The 16,994-nt window shown below is 66.1% G+C and overlaps 2 protein-coding genes, 1 long non-coding RNA gene and 2 other non-coding genes across 6 annotated transcripts; 1 reads left to right on the top strand and 4 right to left on the bottom strand.

Annotated features, from left to right (window-relative positions):
- Window positions 1-513: 513 nt before the first annotated feature.
- LOC118655315 lies at window positions 514-3,405 on the bottom strand. Its single transcript, XR_004967246.1, has 4 exons — window positions 3,255-3,405; window positions 2,611-2,688; window positions 1,443-1,516; window positions 514-847 (listed from the first exon to the last, which is right to left on the bottom strand). It is a non-coding gene; the product is annotated as an uncharacterized LOC118655315 (long non-coding RNA).
- LOC118655343 lies at window positions 1,962-2,096 on the bottom strand. The gene has a single exon (XR_004967252.1). It is a non-coding gene; the product is annotated as a small nucleolar RNA SNORA43 (small nucleolar RNA).
- LOC118655344 lies at window positions 2,759-2,888 on the bottom strand. The gene has a single exon (XR_004967253.1). It is a non-coding gene; the product is annotated as a small nucleolar RNA SNORA17 (small nucleolar RNA).
- Window positions 3,406-9,493: 6,088 nt separating the features above from the next.
- MRPS2 (mitochondrial ribosomal protein S2) lies at window positions 9,494-12,261 on the bottom strand. Its single transcript, XM_036306969.1, has 4 exons — window positions 12,138-12,261; window positions 11,623-11,757; window positions 11,193-11,322; window positions 9,494-10,145 (listed from the first exon to the last, which is right to left on the bottom strand). Exons 1-4 carry the CDS (start codon window positions 12,169-12,171, stop codon window positions 9,536-9,538), a joined length of 909 nt encoding a protein of 302 aa, XP_036162862.1. The 5' UTR covers window positions 12,172-12,261; the 3' UTR covers window positions 9,494-9,535.
- A 31-nt stretch (window positions 12,262-12,292) lies between these two features.
- CUNH9orf116 (chromosome unknown C9orf116 homolog) lies at window positions 12,293-15,050 on the top strand. Of its 2 annotated transcripts, none has more exons than XM_036306970.1 (3): window positions 12,293-13,083; window positions 13,937-14,039; window positions 14,686-15,050. In XM_036306970.1, the coding sequence occupies exons 1-3, from the start codon at window positions 12,905-12,907 to the stop codon at window positions 14,875-14,877; spliced, it is 474 nt and encodes a 157-aa protein (XP_036162863.1). In that variant the 5' UTR covers window positions 12,293-12,904; the 3' UTR covers window positions 14,878-15,050. The 2 variants fall into 2 exon arrangements, with proteins under 2 accessions (XP_036162863.1, XP_036162864.1); XM_036306971.1 differs by having other exon boundaries at window positions 12,301-13,083; window positions 13,958-14,039.
- The last annotated feature ends 1,944 nt before the right edge of the window (window positions 15,051-16,994 follow it).

The raw sequence follows: 16,994 nt of genomic DNA, 5'->3' as shown, positions 1-16,994 counted from the left end.
TGCTTTGATGCCTGAAGTCTGGAGGACCCGGCCTGAGGGTCAAGTCCCTCAGGCGCAGACACTGCAGTGCCCTGGCCACCAGGAACCATGAGCGGCCTGGCGGCCGACTTGCCCCTCTGGACCCACAGGCTCCCTGGAGGGGACACAGGGCTGAAGGGGCAGCGGCCACAGGCTCCCGTGAAGCCCAGGGAGCCGCCTCTCCCATGACCCACTTCCTGAGTGAGTCCACCAACAAGCTTGTCTGGTGTCACCTATGGCGAGCACCACACGACACTGTCCCCGCCCCCTCCCAACTGGTACGGGCACGGGCAGCCCGTCCTCCGTGTCCTCCCACAGGCACGAGGTGACACTTCATTTAAAACGGGCAACGAGTCCCCTCGCCACAGTGGGCCTCATTCATGCTGGAGACCATCACACAGGGCAGCTTAAAACCAAGTGACGCCCCCAACACTGCACCGTGGAACGACCACCACGCCCGGGGAGTCTCCTCCGTTCCCTGGATCAACGCGCACAGTCAGTGAACAAACATGGTTTCCTTTATTCAAGAACCTGGACACACGCATGTAATTGCAGGGTCACCTGGCACCTTGCCCCTCGGAACATGTGAATGGCTGTCCCCAGCAACAGCGGCCAGCGGTGCATCTGCTGCCTCCCCAGCATCCGGCACAAACGACTCCACCCGCCTGCGCTTCTGCCAAGGCGCCCAGCCCCGCCCGCAGGAGGTGCTGCCACCAGCAGCACAAGGTGCATCTGTCTGTCCGTCTGCTGTGATGTGAGCCAGGCAGCCTGTTCCACGCGCTCTGCTCTCCACCAGAGGTGGCGCCGGGCTGGTCCACAGGAGCCCCATCTGTAGAAAGAAAACCGGCGGATCCTGAGGACGCTGCAGCGCGCCCAGGCTGGGCCATCACCCTCAGCTCACCAACCCCCCCCCCCCCCCCCCCCCCCGGGGCAGCAAGAACAGATGCTCCCTCCCTCCCAAACCTGGACCCGGGGCCACAGAGATCGAGGGCAACAACACACGTGCTGCCATCTCCCAGAAGCCCCCGCACCCCACTAGGGCCACAAGGCTTTCGGGGAGCCAGGTGTTGTGAGGACTCGGCCACCTGCCAGCAGCCAGAGCTTGCACCTCAGAAATCACCGCCGGCCGCTCCTGACCCCCAGGCCGGTGAGGGGACGAGTCCTCGCTGTCCTACAGGACCGAGCTCCTGGGCGAGCTGTCCTCGGCCACCGGCACCACCGCGCAGGCAGGGAGCTCGGCCTCCAGAGGTCAAGGGGCCTCACCACCAGCCCCCCCACCCAGCACTGCCAGCCAGTCCTTCCTCCCCCAGGGCCACCGCGGCCCCCCAACACGTGTGCTGCTGGGGGCCACGTGTCCTGGGAGGGCCACACGGGTCAACTCTCACACGGAAATATTTTAGGAAACAAGGTACAAAGCGTCTCACCAGACTGGAACCAGGTGGTTCTGCCTTGAGCACGTGGCCCCATCCTGTCTGGCTGCCAAGCACCGAGCTCTCAACTGCAAAGGACAAGGACAGCGGGTCACACCTCCACCCCCCCCCCCCCCCAGTGCCCTGGCTGGGACGGTCAGTTACCATCGGCCCACTGAGGGCATCCACGTGGGGCCCGACTCCCAACTCAGACAGGCAAATGCTGGGCGCCGACCTCTGGCACCCCCACCCCTAACTGACCAAGCCCCTCCCGCTCCCTGAGTTCTCTGCTTGTCTCAGGGTCGCTAGTGTGGGTGCTCATGTGCCAGGTGGCTCCCGACCGCCCACCCAGGGACAGGGAGCGCACACGCCCAGCCCTCTGAACCCTCCAGGCAGGAGCCCTGTGCCGCCAGCCCCACTGCGTCTGCCACCTGCACCCACCCACCCGCTGAGGTCCCGCCCGCGGTTCCCAAGTGGAAGCCTGAGCACAGGTCCCACACACGAACTCCAAACGCCAGCCGGCGGGCGCGCCAGGAATGTCAGGCCACAAACCATTCTCAGTGCCCACGGTTCTGAGCAATGAGTGTAGAAATAGCCACTTCCTCTGTGCCCGGGCGTCACAGGTGCAGCAGGCAGCCGCGTCTGTGGTGCCGGCAGGTCCAGCACCCGCAGGGCAGCCGCCCCACCCCCCCACTGGCGCCTTTCTGACCCCAGGCAGGCACCCAGAGCAGAAAGCAAGCACCGGGCCGCCCACTGTGGCCCCCAGTTCAGGGTCTGAAGAGCCTGGGGAACACGTGCAGCCAGGAGGGCCCGCCCTACAGACTGCTGCACCCCTCGGGGCCTCCCAGTGAGGTCCCCACACCGAGGGGAGGGTGTCGGGCGGGGAAGCGAGTCCTCGGGGACGTCAGGCCTCACTCGCCCGAGGTGCCCCTGGCCTGTGGCACCGTCTGGAACCTCTAGCAGGATTTCGGGTGCGTTGGGTGCACAGCCATAGACTTGCATTAAGCGGCAGGGCAGCTACCCACCCACACCCCGCAACACTCACACCCACTGAAGGCTTTGAATTATCGGGTCGCTAGGTGACATTTTTTGCCCCCAAAGGAAAATTTCTCTGCCACGATTCTTATCCACGTGGCAGTAAGCAATGCTCAGACCGTCACCGAGCGGCCCCAACCCCACTCACCTTCCCCACTCGGCCCTGCGCCGGCTCCTACCTCCGGCCGTCAGACGCATGCGGGCCGCGATCGGGGGGAGCCGCGACCTAGGAGAATCGAGGACCTTTTACCCCACGGGCTCGGGCCGCCCCCCCGCCAGCAGCCCAGAGCGCGCCCCGTGTCAGGCCGTCAACCATCCAGGCGCCCACGGCCAGGACGCTGGGCGTAGGCGAGCCTCTCTGCTCTCTGCCGCCTCATGACGCAGGCGCGGCACGGCAGCCACACCTGCAACGCCTCTAGGGGCAGTGCGCGCGCGGACAGCCCACGCCCCCCCCCCCCCCGGCCCGCGGCCAGCGAGGCCTCCCACGGCAGGGCCTCATCTGCAAGCTGCACCGGGGACCCCGCTGCTCCAGCGCCGACTGTGGGCTCACCGGGCCCAGGGCGCCCTCCCGGAGCTCGGCTGCCAGCAGGCAGCTCCCCGGAGCGGTCACCGAGGCCACACGCAGTGGGGGCGGATGCAAGACCAGGAGGCACGCGGCCGGGGAGCCGCCGGACCGCAGGCGACCGGGCACCAGACCCCGCGCCAGCCGGGGCGCCGACCCCCCTTCTTCAGCAAGAACACGTGGCCCAAAGCTCCGAGGCGTCCGCAGGCCCCCGCCCGCCGCTCCCTCACCATCCCCGCCGCCTCTCCACGGCGCGCGCCACCCGGAGGCTCCAAACCGGCAGGCGGGTGCGCCGGGGCCGCGGACCCCGGGCCGCGCGGAACAGCCACGGACGCAGCCATCCCCGCCGCCCCGCCGCCCGGAAAGAGCGCGAGAGAGCGAGCGGCGCCCTTTATAGCGCGGACGGCGCCCCGAGGCCCAAGCCGCGCCCACCGCTCCCCGCCGCCGCAGCGCCCCCTCGCGGCCCGCCCGCGCCCGCCCCTCGGTTCGGATAGTTGCGGCTGCAGGGCTCCTGGGGGGTGCGACCCTGCAAAGCGGGGCTCGGGGAACCTGCGCCCCGGGTGGCGTTGCGGGATCGGCCGGCCCGTGCGGACCACCTGCAGCGGCGCTCGCGCTCCGCGGTGTCTAGCGTGGCCGCGCCCCGGCCCGCGCGCGGTGGCCCTGAGCCGGGGCGCTCTCGCTGGCTGCGGGACAGAGGCACCGAGGAGAACCCGCAGGACTCTGGGACAGCGCGTCTGTGGGGGCCGAGTGGAGGGAGGACCCGGGGCACCAGACCCGCCTCCTGGGCCGGCCACTGGGCCGAAGTCTGGGCATCCCCTGCGGTGCCCAGTCCCTGGCCAGGGGGCCCCTCCCCTGGGGACTGCAGTGCAGAGACGGAAGGGTCCTGACTTCGGGGGACAGATGGGCTGACTGGGCGGGTGGGAAAAGGACGCCCGCTTCCTTTCCACCCACCAGCCTGGCGGAAGCTGCGTCTGGAGGGACCTAATTCTCCAAAATAGCGAAGTTTCTAGAACTCTGCAGAGGGACCCGGGGCCTCCCATGACTCCCCCTGGCCGCTGGGATCCGTGCGGCACCCTCTTGTCCTGTCCACCCCCCGCACCCCCCCTCCCCACGCTCTGGGGTCCAAGCAGCAGCCACACTGCTGACCTGGGTGCCAGCCGGTAGGTGGGAGCCTGGTGCTCCTTGTCTTGTCCTGCTGGGACCAGAGGGGCTCAGACAGTGGCGGGCACCCCCTTTTAGAACATTTCCTGGGGCGCACGGCAGCGTCACCGGCCCGTCACACCCAGCTCAGCGAGGTGGCTCGAGCCTGTGGGAGTCCCTGGCTTGGTGCTTGCCCGCTGAGGGCCCCCAGCGCGGCCCAGGCACCCCAGCTGGAGGGGCACATCGGAGCTGGGCTTTGGGTCATTCTAGGGCAGTGGTTCTCAAGCTTGGCCGCACATTAGAATCACCTGGGCATCTTTCTAAAATCCTGATTTCTGGGCCTCATCCTCCAGAAATTCTGTTTCTTGGTTACTCATGTTGTGGCCCCGCCCCGTCACAAAGAAACAGAATTTCCGGAGGATGAGGCCCAGAAATCAGGATTTTAAAAAGATGCCCATGTGATTCTCATGTGCAGCCACGGTTGAGAACCACTGCCCTATGGGCTCCACTGCACCTTTGACTTTTTCTAGTTTCGCGCAGTGAACGTGCTGCTGCACAGACCAGGTGCCCTGCGTGACCTCATCCTAAGCAACACGCGTGTACACGGCTAACACCAGGGAGGAGCCTCGTATGAGAACCAGCTGCCCCAGAACATGGCCGGGGAAGGAAGGGAGCGGCGGGCGGGACACACGGCTTCTGAGGTTCGGGGACCTCGGTGGGGGCGGCGCTGACACCGGGACACCATTCCGGACCGTGGGCCGCTCCTCCGGGCCACAGTCTCCCCTGAGGACGTCAGAACTGGGGGGTTCCTGCCCCAAGCCAATGCTCATGTGCAGTGCCCCCAAAGCAACAGGACATCGTGTCCTTGTCCGTGGCCTCAGGCGGGGGGAGAGGACTCACTGACACGGGGTCCGGCCCTGCCTCTAGGAGGGTCTGTCGGTTGGGCTCTGGGTCGTTGTGTCCCACCAGATTTGGGGGAGAGAGGACTCGGGAGGCTGGGGAAGCAGGGGTCCCCCAGGGTCTTAGGGTCTCTCATTCCCCAAGCAACCCCCACGGGAGGTGGAGACCTGGCCGAGGCGGGCCTGCCATCCTGCCACCCCGCTGCCCTGCCTCTGTTTCCCACCTGTCCCCCGAGGGTTGCATATGCAACAGCCTCAGCCCAGCTCAGCGTGGACACGGGCAGGGCTTCCACGCGGCGGGGGAGGGGCGCACGAGCCTCCGTGGACACGAGTGGACCCAGGCGGATCCCACGGAGACAATTAGGCGTGTCCCGCAGTTGAGTGCACACGTGACCCTGCCTCGCTGCGCGCATGCACCATCCCAATGGCATCTCTCGCCCCCCCCACCCCCTTGCATGGTAACGCAGCTCTGGCTGGTCCCCAGTGTCCGGGTCCAGGCCACCTGCTCTGTACCCCTTCACCCGCGGGGGCGTTTGGAGGGTCCTGGGTCCTGGGGACCTCGTCCTGTGCGCCGTGGGGTGGAGGACGGAGTGTGGGGTGACAGCTGTCTGAGAACTCGGCCCTGGCACCGCAGGCCGCCCCTGTGTGAAGGCGTCTCCCCGTCTCTAGTCGCCAGGGCCTGAGCGACTGACCTCTGAGCCCAAGGGACCCACCGCTTCCCGCGGTGAGCTGGTTCCGTGGGGAGCGCTGCTCGGGGCCTGGCCCTTGGTCCTGGAGCCCTGTCTGCTGCCTCGGGGGACCAGGGCGCCTGCTCCAAGACCAGCTGCACCCCGTCCCCTCCGCCCTGGGACAGGGGCCCTGAGCCAGCGGCCCTGCAGGGAGAGCTGACCCAGGTCACCAAAGGAGCGCCACTGTCCCCGCCCCCACTGGGCGCCCGGTGGCAGATGCCCACCTGCGTCCCTTCTCCTGTGAGGATGACCTGGTGGGGGCGCACACCTGCGTCCCTTCTCCTGTGAGGATGACCTGGTGGCGGGCGCACACCTGCGTCCCTTCTCCTGTGAGGATGACCTGGTGGGGGGCGCACACCTGCGTCCCTTCTCCTGTGAGGATGACCTGGTGGCGGGCGCACACCTGCGTCCCTTCTCCTGTGAGGATGACCTGGTGGCGGGCGCACACCTGCGTTCCTTCTCCTGTGGGGATGACCTGGTGGGGGCGCACACCTGTACTTCGTTGCAAGCTCCTCCCCGCCCCGGCCCTGGTCAGGGCTCGTGCAGGAGGCACCCAATTGATGTCCCTCTCTCTTTCCCTCTCCCTAAAAGTCAATAGAAAAATATACTCAAGTGAGGATTCACTAAACAAACAAACAAACACAAAGAAACCGTCTGGGAAACCCCACGGAAAGTCAGTACCTTCACTTGGCCTGAGGGCCACTCCGTGGGCCACGGGCACTTTTCGGTGAACCTGTCGTATGTGATGAGCACCCCGTTTGGGGCAGAGGGAGGGGGCTTCTCGGCTTCCCAATGAGAAAGGGCCCGGGATCAGATGCCAGAGAAGCTCCCAGCATGCCCTGGGGCCAGCCGGCTCCCTCCTGGGCCTCAGCCTCCTCCTGGGGAAGTGGGGCTGGGACGGTCGGTGGGCGTGAGCGCCGACAGCTGCTGGCCTCCAGTCCGATGCTCCTGCAGCCGTGGCAGGTGGTGAATGTGGGAGCTGGTCATGGAGCAGAGCCCCCGCCGGCCCTCACTGCCACGTGCGGCTCCTCCCCGTCGCCGTGGTGCCCCGGCAACCGTGGACACTCGGTCTCCGGAGGATGTGTGCACCTGAGGGGGCCTGCCTGGTGCCCGTGAGCCACGCTCAGTAACGCCATTCATTGCCAGGCCTGTTTGTTTATTGTTAATCCTCACCAGAGGGTATCTTTCCCATTGATATTTAGAGAGAGTGCAAGGGAGGAGGGAGAGACACACAGAGAGAAACATCGATTGGCTGCCTCCCGAACAGGCCGATCACGGCTGGGGATGGAGTCTGCAACCCAGGTATGTGTCCTTGACTGGGAATCGAACCTGGGACTTTCAGTCTGTGGCCATGCTCTATCCACTGAGCCAAACTGACTAGGGCTCAAATCCTATTTTTTTAAAAAATATTTTTTTAAATTTATTTTTATTGATTTTAGAGAGGAAGAGGGAGAGATAGAAACATCAATGATGAGAGAGAATCATTGGTTGGCTGCCTCCTGCAGGCCCTCCACTGGGGACCGAGCCTGCAACCCAGGCATGTGCCCTTGACCAGAATTGAACCTGGGACCCTTCAGTCCGCAGGCCGATGCTCTATCCACCGAGCCAAACCGGCTAGGGCTTTTAAATATGTTTTGATTGATTTTTATAGAGAGGGAGGGAGAGGGACAGAGAGAGAAACATCAATGGGAGAGAAACATCATTGATTGGCTGCCTCCTGCACACCCCATACTGGGGATTAAGCCCAAAACTTGGGCATGTGCCTGACTGGGAATCGAACCATGATGTTCTGGCTCATAGGTCGACTAAGCCACGCCGGCTGGGCCAGAGGGGCATCCTGGGAGGCCCCCCTGCTACGGAGCCGAGTTCTGTAAACACTGGGGGGTGCGGCGGTGTATTTGCTGAGGCCTCATGCACCCACTTTTGTTTCAGGAGGCGGGTGCTGACCGTGTGGCCAGCCGGCCTCTTGAGGGAGCTTTCTGTTCTGTGGTTTGGCAGGTACAGGTCAGAGGGCTTTGAGGGTCACTCGTGTGTCCACTTGGGCAGTGTCAACCCAGGCTTCGCCCAGAGCCTTTGGGCAGTGCCCACAGGGCCCAGTGTGCCGGGCTGCTCTGGGTGGACGGGCCCGGGCGGCGGGCACCCTCTGGCACCGCGCTTCTGAGACCGTAGACCCTGGTGATTCTACAGGGACAGGGGTGTGAGAGCGGCTGCAGCGTTCGGACAGGTTCAAGCCTCAGACTGATGAGAGGGCAGGTCCTCTTGTGGCAAAGCCACGGGCAAGTCCCAGCACAGTGATGGCCAAAGGCTGTGGCTGTGAGCTTGCCCTTATGGTCCGAACCTGTGGTCCCGCGGGGCTGAGTGGTATGGGCTGCGGAGGTGCAGCAAGGAAACAAAGCTTGACCAGGTGCATGTAACTGAGTGGATTCGAAACCCACGAATTGTAACCACGCCCTTACTTTGCCTCGTGGAATCCGATAAAATAAAGACTCGGCTTGCAGGCCGAGGCGCTGTCTCTCCATCCGAGAGGAGCCTCCCACCCAGCCCCAGCCTTCTTCTCTTGTCCGTCTTTCCTCCATCCTTCACGCCCCCTTAGACTCACTGAACCTGGCTGTGCATGCTGCTCACACCTGCACTCGCTCCTTCAGACTCATTCCCGCCACACGCAGGTGGCACAGCCAGCCCCGCGAAACCATCACCCGTGTCACCACACGTGTCCTCGAGCCACATTTAATATTCAAGACCCGGTGCAGCCGTCCTGTGTACGACCCAGGACACACTGTCCGGAGGAGGCTGCAGCGTCTGGCGGCGCTCACGCCCTTGGGCAGCCTGTCGCTTAGGCACTTGTGTGACGTTAACTGTCGTTGACGCCTCTTAGGGTTTGTGCTCGGAGGTAAGAAGGTCAGGGAGGGAAGAAGGAAATTCAGCCTCACACACGTGCACGCGCGCACACACACACACACACGCACACACGTGCACAGCTACAGTTTGGGAAGGCGCCGAGTGGGCAGGGTTGGCAGAGGTGGGCACGGAGCAGCCACTGTGGGTTACCCTGTCCCAGACCCTGCTGCTCACTCCCTGGCAGACGGGCCGCACCTGGGTAGGTGCTGTCCCTGAGGAGGCAGGCAGGACAGAGGGCGCGCCCAGCCCAGGGACACAAGTGCGGCCAGGGGGGCCCGTCCGGACCCCCGGGGAGGGGCAGCATGAGGGCCTGAGCCCAGCACTGATGGTGGCCCGAGGGCAGGCGCCCCTGTTGCCCTGCCCAAGCGACACGTCCATGTGCCTGCCTGTCTCAAGACCCAAGGACCCCAAGGGCAGGGACCTTGGTGACCTGGGGCCTGGGGGGCATCTGGGAAGTGCCACACAGACGGCTGTCCATGGACCACACTGCTGAACAGGGCTCCCAGCCACATGCTGCCGGACCTGAGCTTGTTACGTCGGGATTGTGCTGTCTGCCCACCCAGTGGGGGACTCGCCAGCAACCTCGTGTGACAAACAGCCCAGCCAAGGGCCACTCGGGTGCAGGAAACACGCTGCCCGGTGTGAGAGCCTCACACACAGAGGGCGGAAGCAGATTCCCGGACAAGCGTGCTTCCCGCGGGTCCCTGCTCGTCCTCTGCACCTGCGGGGCCCGTGGGCCACGGGAGGCGCTGCCAGAACGGCGACCATAGCGGGCGCCAGGCCGGGATGACTCGAACTCCAGACCAGGCTCGGCTGCTGATTTTATTTAGGAGGAGGGTGGACCTGTCACAGTGAAGGACCCGCGTCCAGCGAGGCCTGTGTTCCCGGGAGGGCAGGGTCGGCAGGACCCCGGCCCTCGGCCCCCTCCTGGCCCTGCAGCCGGTACAGGGCCTCGACCTGCCTTCGCTTCTCCTTGGCCCGGCTGATGACGGTCCGGAAGAGCCTGCAGAAGAGCTGCACGGCCGGCGGCGAGTCGTCGTTGCCGGGCACGGGGTAGGTGACGAGGCAGGGGTTGCAGTTGGTGTCCACGATGCCCACGGTGGGGATGTTCATCTTGGCCGCGTCCCGCACGGCCACGTGGGGCTCGAACACGTTGTTGAGCGTGTGCAGGAAGATGACGAGGTCGGGCAGGCGGACGCCGGGGCCCAGCAGGAGCGGCGCGTTGGTCAGCAGGCCGCCCTTGAAGTAGCGGGTGTGGGCGTACTCGCCGCAGTCCCGGGCCGTGTTCTCGATGAGGTGGGAGAACTGCCGGTGGCGGCTCACAAACAGGACGATGCCCTTGCGGTAGGCCACATGGGCCGTGAAGTTCAAGGCCAGCTGCAGGTGCACGGCCGTCTGCTCCAGGTCGATGATGTCCTGGTCCAGGCGGCTCCCGAAGATGTAGGGCTCCATGAACCTGCGGGAGACCCCCCGCCCCCTGCGAGTGAGTGGGGCCCCCCTCCCAGCGACGACACAGTGAGGACCCTTCCCGTGCGTGCTGGCTGGGCAGGTGGCGTGGCTGTGGAACCTGCACCCCGTCCCCCGGGGGCCCTAACAGCTCATCCTCCTTGGCCGTCTGGACGTTTGAACACAAGAGCGTTGCCTGCTCTCTGCTGTTCACGTCGCAGCCACTTCTGTCATTCTTGTCCTTTTTAAAAATTTTACTCATTTCAGAGAGGAAGGGAGAGGGAGAGAGATGGAAACATCAATGAGGAGTCATTGACAGGCTGCCTCCTGCACGCCCCACACTGGGGATCAAGCCTGCGACCTGGGCCTGTGCCCTGACCGGGAATCCAACCTCCTGGTTCACAGGTCAACGCTCAACCACTGAGCCCCGCCGGCCGGGCTGTCATTGTTCTTGAGGCTTTATGGCCGAGGTCCTTCCGGGATGGGCCGAGGGGCCAGCAGAACAAGGAGGGGCCCAGGCTGCAGTGTGAGGGGTCGGGACGGGAGCAGCCAGGCCTGGGAGGGAGCCCCGAGGGCAGAGGGCCAGTGGGCGGGACAGATGTCACCCCTCAGCTCCACTTGCGCTCACGCCCACCTGGCTCTGTCCCTTCCTCTCAACAGACTCTGCCCAAGGCCCCGTCTCACCCTCGCCCCTGGCCCCCCCTCCTGCCCTCCCTGCCCATGGGGCCCTCCTCTCAGGGGCCCAGGATGCTCCCTCCCAGCACCCACGTGACAGTGCCCCGGGGTGGCCAAGGTGTCACCCTTCGCGGTACCCAAGCTCCTGATGTCCCCAGGCCTCCCTGGTTCTGGTCATCTCGGCATAGAGCCCCCACCTCACATCCACCGCTGCTGGGGAGCCAGGCCGCGGCACCCCCTTTGGATACAAGCTGAGTCCGAGGACACCCCCGGCCTCTCCTGGGGCGCAGGGACCCCATCTGAAGAGGAAGGAGTTGTCCTCAAGCTGACAGGTGACCCTGCACCCAGGACCAGGGCAGAGGGTCCCCCAGCTCGCGCCCACCTGTGCCGACAGCCGGCTTTGTGTCCCAGGTGCACGCGGGCGTCAAAGAGGCTCCTCACGGAGAACAGCTCCTTGACGTTGAAGAAGTCCGCGTGCTTGAGGGGCTCGCTGAGGACCCGGTCCTGGAGGTCTGGGGGGACAGGGTGCTGGGTCTCGCGGGGCGCAGGGCCACAGGGCCCCCCCAGGAGGCTGGTGCCGACCGCCCCTCCCCGAGGGAGCCCAGCCGGCCTCGCCCCGTCCTCGGGGGTGCGTGGGGGACACCGAGGTCCGCGTCCGGGGCCCACCGCGCCCGCGGGGCTGGGCCGCCCCTCCTCCTCCCGGGCTCGGACCCTCCAGGCTGCACAACTGAAACAGCGGAGCCCAAACTCCTGGCGACGGGCGATTTAACCCCAACGGGGAGGCCCGCGCCCCCTCCCGCTCAGCCCCGGACCTGCGCTGCCGCTGCCGGCCTGGGGGTCGCTCACGGCGGCGGCCGCGGCACTTCCCAGCGTCCTGCCGCTCGGCCGGGCTGGCCCCGGGGTCGCCGCCTGGAGGACGTGCAGCCGGAGCGGCCGGGGCCACGCACCTGCGGGGAGAGCGGGGCGCGGATTCGCGGCGCGGCCTCCCGGGCCCTCCCGCCCCAAGTCTCCGTGCGGCGGCCGTGCGGGCGGGGCGGGGGCCCCCGGGAAGCGAGCAGGGGGCGGGGGACCCCGGGAGGCGAGCAGGGGGCGGGGGTCCCCGGGAGGCGAGCAGGGGGCGGGGGCGGGGGTCCCCGGGAGGCGAGCAGGGGGCGGGGGCGGGGGTCCCCGGGAGGCGAGCAGGGGGCGGGGGCGGGGGTCCCCGGGAGGCGAGCAGGGGGCGGGGGCGGGGGCGGGGGTCCCCGGGAGGCGAGCAGGGGGCGGGGGCGGGGGCGGGGGTCCCCGGGAGGCGAGCAGGGGGCGGGGCGGGGGTCCCGGGCGCGCTCACCCGCGCTCAGCAGCCGGGGCAGGGCGGGCGCCATGGTGCGGAGGAGGCGCGCGCGGTGCCAGAGCGGCCTCCTCTTCCGCCGCGGCCCGCGCGCCCGCCCCGCCGCCTGCCGGCCCGGAGGGGCCACTGCACGTCCGCCCGCCCCCCGGCCTCCCGCCTCCCGCCTCCGGCCGAGCGCGGGTCGTGCGCGGCCCCTCGCGCCATCCGCTTCCCGGGACCCGCCGGCGCCCCCTGCGCTGCCCGCCGGGCTCGCCAGCCGCTCTGTCCACATCGTTTTAGGGTTTCAATGCCGCTCGGCTTAGGAAGGCTCCGTCACGTTAGGCAATCGGGAGCCGAAATGCAGGCTCTGGGCTCCGCGGGGCACGACCTCGCGGGGTCCGGGCGCGCCCCGAGCGCGGGGAGCGTGGCCCCTGCGGGCGGCGGGCCTGGCGGAGCGGGAACCCCCGCGGTGGCCGCTTTCCCGGCATTTGGGACGAGGCCCGCCCGGCCCGCATCCCCGGAACCCGGCACTGCAACCCCAGGAAGCGAGGGTTTGTTATCCCGGCCCGCGGGGGCCCTGCGTGCTCGCCCCGAAGGTTCTAGATCCCGCATTTCAGCCCCGCCGGCCCGCAGAGGCGCGGCGCCTTTAAGGACCCGTCCCACCCAGTCAGGCGACCAAGCCGTCGCTTAGCAACGGGACGCCGCGCGACCCTGGTGGCGCGGGCCGCGGGGAGGCCGTGCCTTGCCTTTCCTTCTTCCCCGAGCAGCTCCCGCGGACGGACGGCGGGATGTCCCAGGAGAACCCCGGAGAGTGCGGGGCGCCCGTGGAGTGCGCGGCGCCCGTGGAGGGCGCGGAGCCCGCGGAGCCCGAGGCCCAGGCCCCGCTGGAGAAAACCAGCGACTACTACCGCGTGGACAAGGACCTGCCGGCTCGGTTCAACCACCCCGCGTGCTTCCGGGGCTACAGGTGAGGGCCACAGGTGGGCCCACCGGGCACACGCCGGAGGGAGAGAGGGAGGCCACCTTCCCCAGCGGGCGGTCCCGTCCCGCGTGCGGGAGCCCAGGTCCCCAGCCGGCCTGGCACCTCAGCCAAGAGCGTGGTCAGCTCTTCACCAGATGAGCTGCCCAGTGCTGCCCAGAGCTTTGGACACACGTCCGTGGGTCCAGCCGCAGTGGGGGGTGGATGCCAGCAGGAGTCTGGAAGCCCAGCTCGGAGGCTGGGGAGGCCCCCTCCCCTCCAGACAGAGGAGCCCTGGAAAGTGGGAACCGCCCCGGTCCAGCGGAGTGGGTGGCCTGCGAGCCCTTGCAGTCACTGCAAACTCCACAGCCTTCATCCCGCCCTCCGGCCTCCAGGCCCCCCACAATCCCAGAGCCGGATGTGCTCCTGGAGAGAGGACTGGGAGGGTGGAAGATGGCGGGTGCCGGGACCTCACAGTGTGGGGCCCACGGCCAGCCTGTTCTGTTAGTAGAGTTGGCACCAGGGACTACAGGCATCTTCTCGGGAGGCTGGGAGTGGAGGCCCCCTGGGTGGCGGGGTCTGGAGGCTGAGCCACACACAGCCCCGGGCCTACCCGCCTACCGGGAAACGACCACCTGTGCCCGGCCGATGGGTTCCGAGGCCCAGCGCGTGACCCTGGGAAATTCTCTACGGCTTTTCTCTGGGAAGGGCAGGGGCAGAGGGACCAGGAGGCCGCACTGCGCTCCCGGGAGCCCCATCCGGGGCTGCACCTCCAACCTGGGGCACTTCCAACAAGGCTCCACCCGTCAGACCCGTGCAGGCTGGGGCTCAGGCAGGGTGATAACGAATGCACGGAAAACAGAGGGTGTGTGTCACGGGCCAGGAGGACCAAGGAGCCCGCCTCGGTGTACAGGACCAGTAACCAGACCTACGGGAGCAGAGCGCCCACCGTGCACGAGATGCCGGTAAGCGGGCACGAGCCCGGGGGAGGGTGGGCGTCTCTAGAAGAGACCTGAACCCTGGATTTCTCAAAGGGCCTCACCTCGGGGGAGGGCTGGGAGGGCCCAGGGCTCCAGGCGGCAAAGTGGGAGGGACCGCGGAGCCCGCTGGAGCAGGGCGGGTAGGAATGAAGGACTCGCCCTGAGATCTGGCGGTGAAATTGTTCAAGGGTGCAGAGTGCACGTGCACTTGCCCGCGGTACTCGAGGGACCGGCCCCATTCACTCTCTCACACACACACACACACACACACACACATGCACGTACGCACGCACACATACATGCACACACATACACGCACACATGCACACGCGCGCACGCACACACGCGCACACTTATGCACACACACACACGTCAGTTCTGAGGCAAAGAAACGTCCGATAACCGGCCGGTGGCACAGTTTGTAAACCAGGAACTGGGGTGGCTTGAGGCGGGACCCCAGTCAGGGCTCGTGGCCACACCTGGGGGGCAGCTAGGCCTTCCGGTGGCACTGGCCTCGCTGCTTTGCAAGAATAGAGACGTTTCCTTACGAATTCTTTTTCTCCCCAAAATACCGAATGACGGACGGGTAAGAGTCTCCCCGTGCGCCTCTGTGTTCCCTTTGCCCTTCCAGAAAGTGTTCTACGCATATTCAGATAGCTTCTCCAGACGGCTGGCGGCCGCGGGAATGTTCCGGAACACTTCTTTCAACGTCCACGTGGAGAAGAGCTCCGTGTCGGGCGCCGACAACTGCATCACCTCCTACAACCGGCTGAACTTCCACCCCAGCTACAACATCCGCAGGCCCTCCATCTGCAACGACTGAGGCCGGGCACCCCCCCCTCCTCTCCCTCCCCCCGTAGCTGTGGGATGGGACGGTCCCGAGCTCACTGCTGTCCCTCAAAACGTCTTTCCTCCGTGAGGCCCTTTCCCGTCCGACATTGGAGGTAGAGAGGGGCCGCTGCCTTGCCTTTGCATTAAAATGTTGCCACATCCTGAGTCCCCGACTCACCTGGGATCGAGGAGCAGGTCGGCCCACGCGTCGCCCTGAGCGCGTCCCTGTGTCTGTTGCGCAGCCTTGTTCCTGCTCCTGCTGCTCGGCTGTGCGGGGAGGGTCGCCCTGCCCGGGCGCTGGGCCAGGAGGCGCTGCGGAGCCCCCGGAAGGTGCCAGGCAGCCAGGCAGGAGGGCGTGTCGGTCCCTGAGCCTCAGAGGACAGACTCGGGGTCCCAGCCAACAGCCTCCGGCCGCGAGGAAGCCGGGCGGGCGGCACAGTAGACGAGACCCGCAGGAGTGCGCTCCTGGCTGGTGGAGGGCAGGTGCCCACGGGCAGTTCTTGCCTTTGTGTTCATTTAAACTTTCCAATGAAAAGTGGGAAAAAAACCCAAAAATGAAGCAGGCAGGGAGTAAGCTTCCTCAGGAGGGGCCGCGGCCGTGGCCGCGGTGGGGGCTTTTTACCTGCGTGGCCCGTCCTCAGCCCGGGGCCGGAGCTAGAGGGTCCTCAGGGAGAACCCAGCCTCTCCGGCAGCCACAGGGACCCCTGCCTCCAGGAGGACCCCCCCCCCTTCAGGAGAGGCGCTCGTTACCTTGGAAACCAGACAGTAGCAGCCACGGCCACAGACCACCACAGCGCCTTCTTCATGGGACTTTCACCCGAAGAGATTTTACAACTGAATTTGGGAAGGAATTAGACCCCCGTTTATTTCTTCATTAAAACCGTTGGTTAGTAGCACCCGAAGTAAACATCTTGGCAACACCCTTGTGTCCAATCTGGAATGACAGTGGTTTCCAGAGAAAACCAGTACATTTAATAAAAAGATACAAGCCTGAGCCCGCCCGCCCGGCCCAGTGGTCGGAGCGTCGGCCACGCAGCGAGGATCACGGGCTCGATTCCGATCAAGTTCGAGGGCACGTACCTGGGCTGCAGGTTCGAGCCGGGGGTCCCAGGTGGGAGGCGGCCCATCGATGTGTCTCTCACCTTGATCTCCCCCGTCCCCCCCCTCCCACTCTCTCAAAATCAATGGGAAAAATAGAAATATCTTCGGGCGAGGATTAACAAAGAAAAGTAAAAGACACGAAGCGACCTGAGCCAGGACCCGCACCCAGAGCAGGAAGCCAGCGCGGCCGCGGCGCCCGCGAGCTCAGTTCTGACCTCCCCTCATGCAAACACCAAAGTACGGACGCCTCCGGGTTTGGTCCTCTGATGAAATAAATGAAGGAAAAGGGTGCCTGATGCCACCCCAGGTTCTGAACAGCAGAAGGGGAGTCCTCCCCTGGCCACTGACTGGAGGGGGGCAGCCTGGGGGGGCGGTTAAAACCAGCACAAACAGCTTCTCCTGCCTGAGACGCGGCGAGGCCGGGACCCCCGTGACGAGGCGGCTGCCCGAGCCAGGCGCCAGGGGAGACCCCTGGCCCCGGACAGGATCCCCATTCTCCGCGGCTCCAGGCTCCGCTGGGCTCGCCCGCTGACGGAGATGCAGGCGGCCCCCACACAACAGGCTTCGAGGGGTGAGCGTGGGCAGTGCCTGCGCACCTCGGGCAGGCAGAAGTCTCTCTTTCCTTTAAAAACAGGTTTTTAATTTTTTTAGAGCGAGAGGAAGGGAGAGAGAGGGAGAGAGAAACATGGATCCTGCACGCCTCCTGCTGGGGGTGGAGCCCACCACCTGGGCATGTGCCCTGACGGGGAATCGAACCGGTGACCTCTTGGCGCCCGGATTGGCGCTCAACCAACTGAGTCACAACCCGCCTGGGTGCAAAGGTCTCTTAAAGGAAAAGACCGGTGAGTTAAAGGTCATGAAAGGTGAGCTGTATTTAGCCCCGGCTGGTGCTCTCAGTGGTGAGAGCGGCAGCCCCCAGCCCCACGGTCTCAGGTTTGATTCCTGGTCAAGGGCACACACCTGGGTTGCTTGTTCGCTCCCTGCGCCTGGTCAGGGCGAGTGCGGGAG

The sequence above is a fragment of the Myotis myotis genome, unplaced genomic scaffold (assembly GCF_014108235.1).
Source record: "Myotis myotis isolate mMyoMyo1 unplaced genomic scaffold, mMyoMyo1.p scaffold_m19_p_44, whole genome shotgun sequence".
Classification (NCBI taxonomy): Eukaryota; Metazoa; Chordata; class Mammalia; order Chiroptera; family Vespertilionidae; genus Myotis; species Myotis myotis.
Note: the sequence above shows the minus strand (reverse complement) of the source record. Positions and strands in the feature narration are given on the sequence as shown.

Coding starts and splice junctions, on each gene's coding strand:
- CUNH9orf116 (XM_036306970.1), top strand. CDS start 12,905: ATGTCCCAGGAGAACCCCGGAGAGTGCGGGGCGCCCGTGGAGTGCGCG. Junction 13,084..13,936: donor GCGTGCTTCCGGGGCTACAG/GTGAGGGCCACA, acceptor CACGGAAAACAG/AGGGTGTGTGTCACGGGCCA. Junction 14,040..14,685: donor CCACCGTGCACGAGATGCCG/GTAAGCGGGCAC, acceptor TTGCCCTTCCAG/AAAGTGTTCTACGCATATTC.
- MRPS2 (XM_036306969.1), bottom strand. CDS start 12,171: ATGGCGCCCGCCCTGCCCCGGCTGCTGAGCGCGG. Junction 11,758..12,137: donor GCCCCGGCTGCTGAGCGCGG/GTGAGCGCGCCC, acceptor CTCTCCCCGCAG/GTGCGTGGCCCCGGCCGCTC. Junction 11,323..11,622: donor GGCCGGCAGCGGCAGCGCAG/GTCCGGGGCTGA, acceptor CTGTCCCCCCAG/ACCTCCAGGACCGGGTCCTC.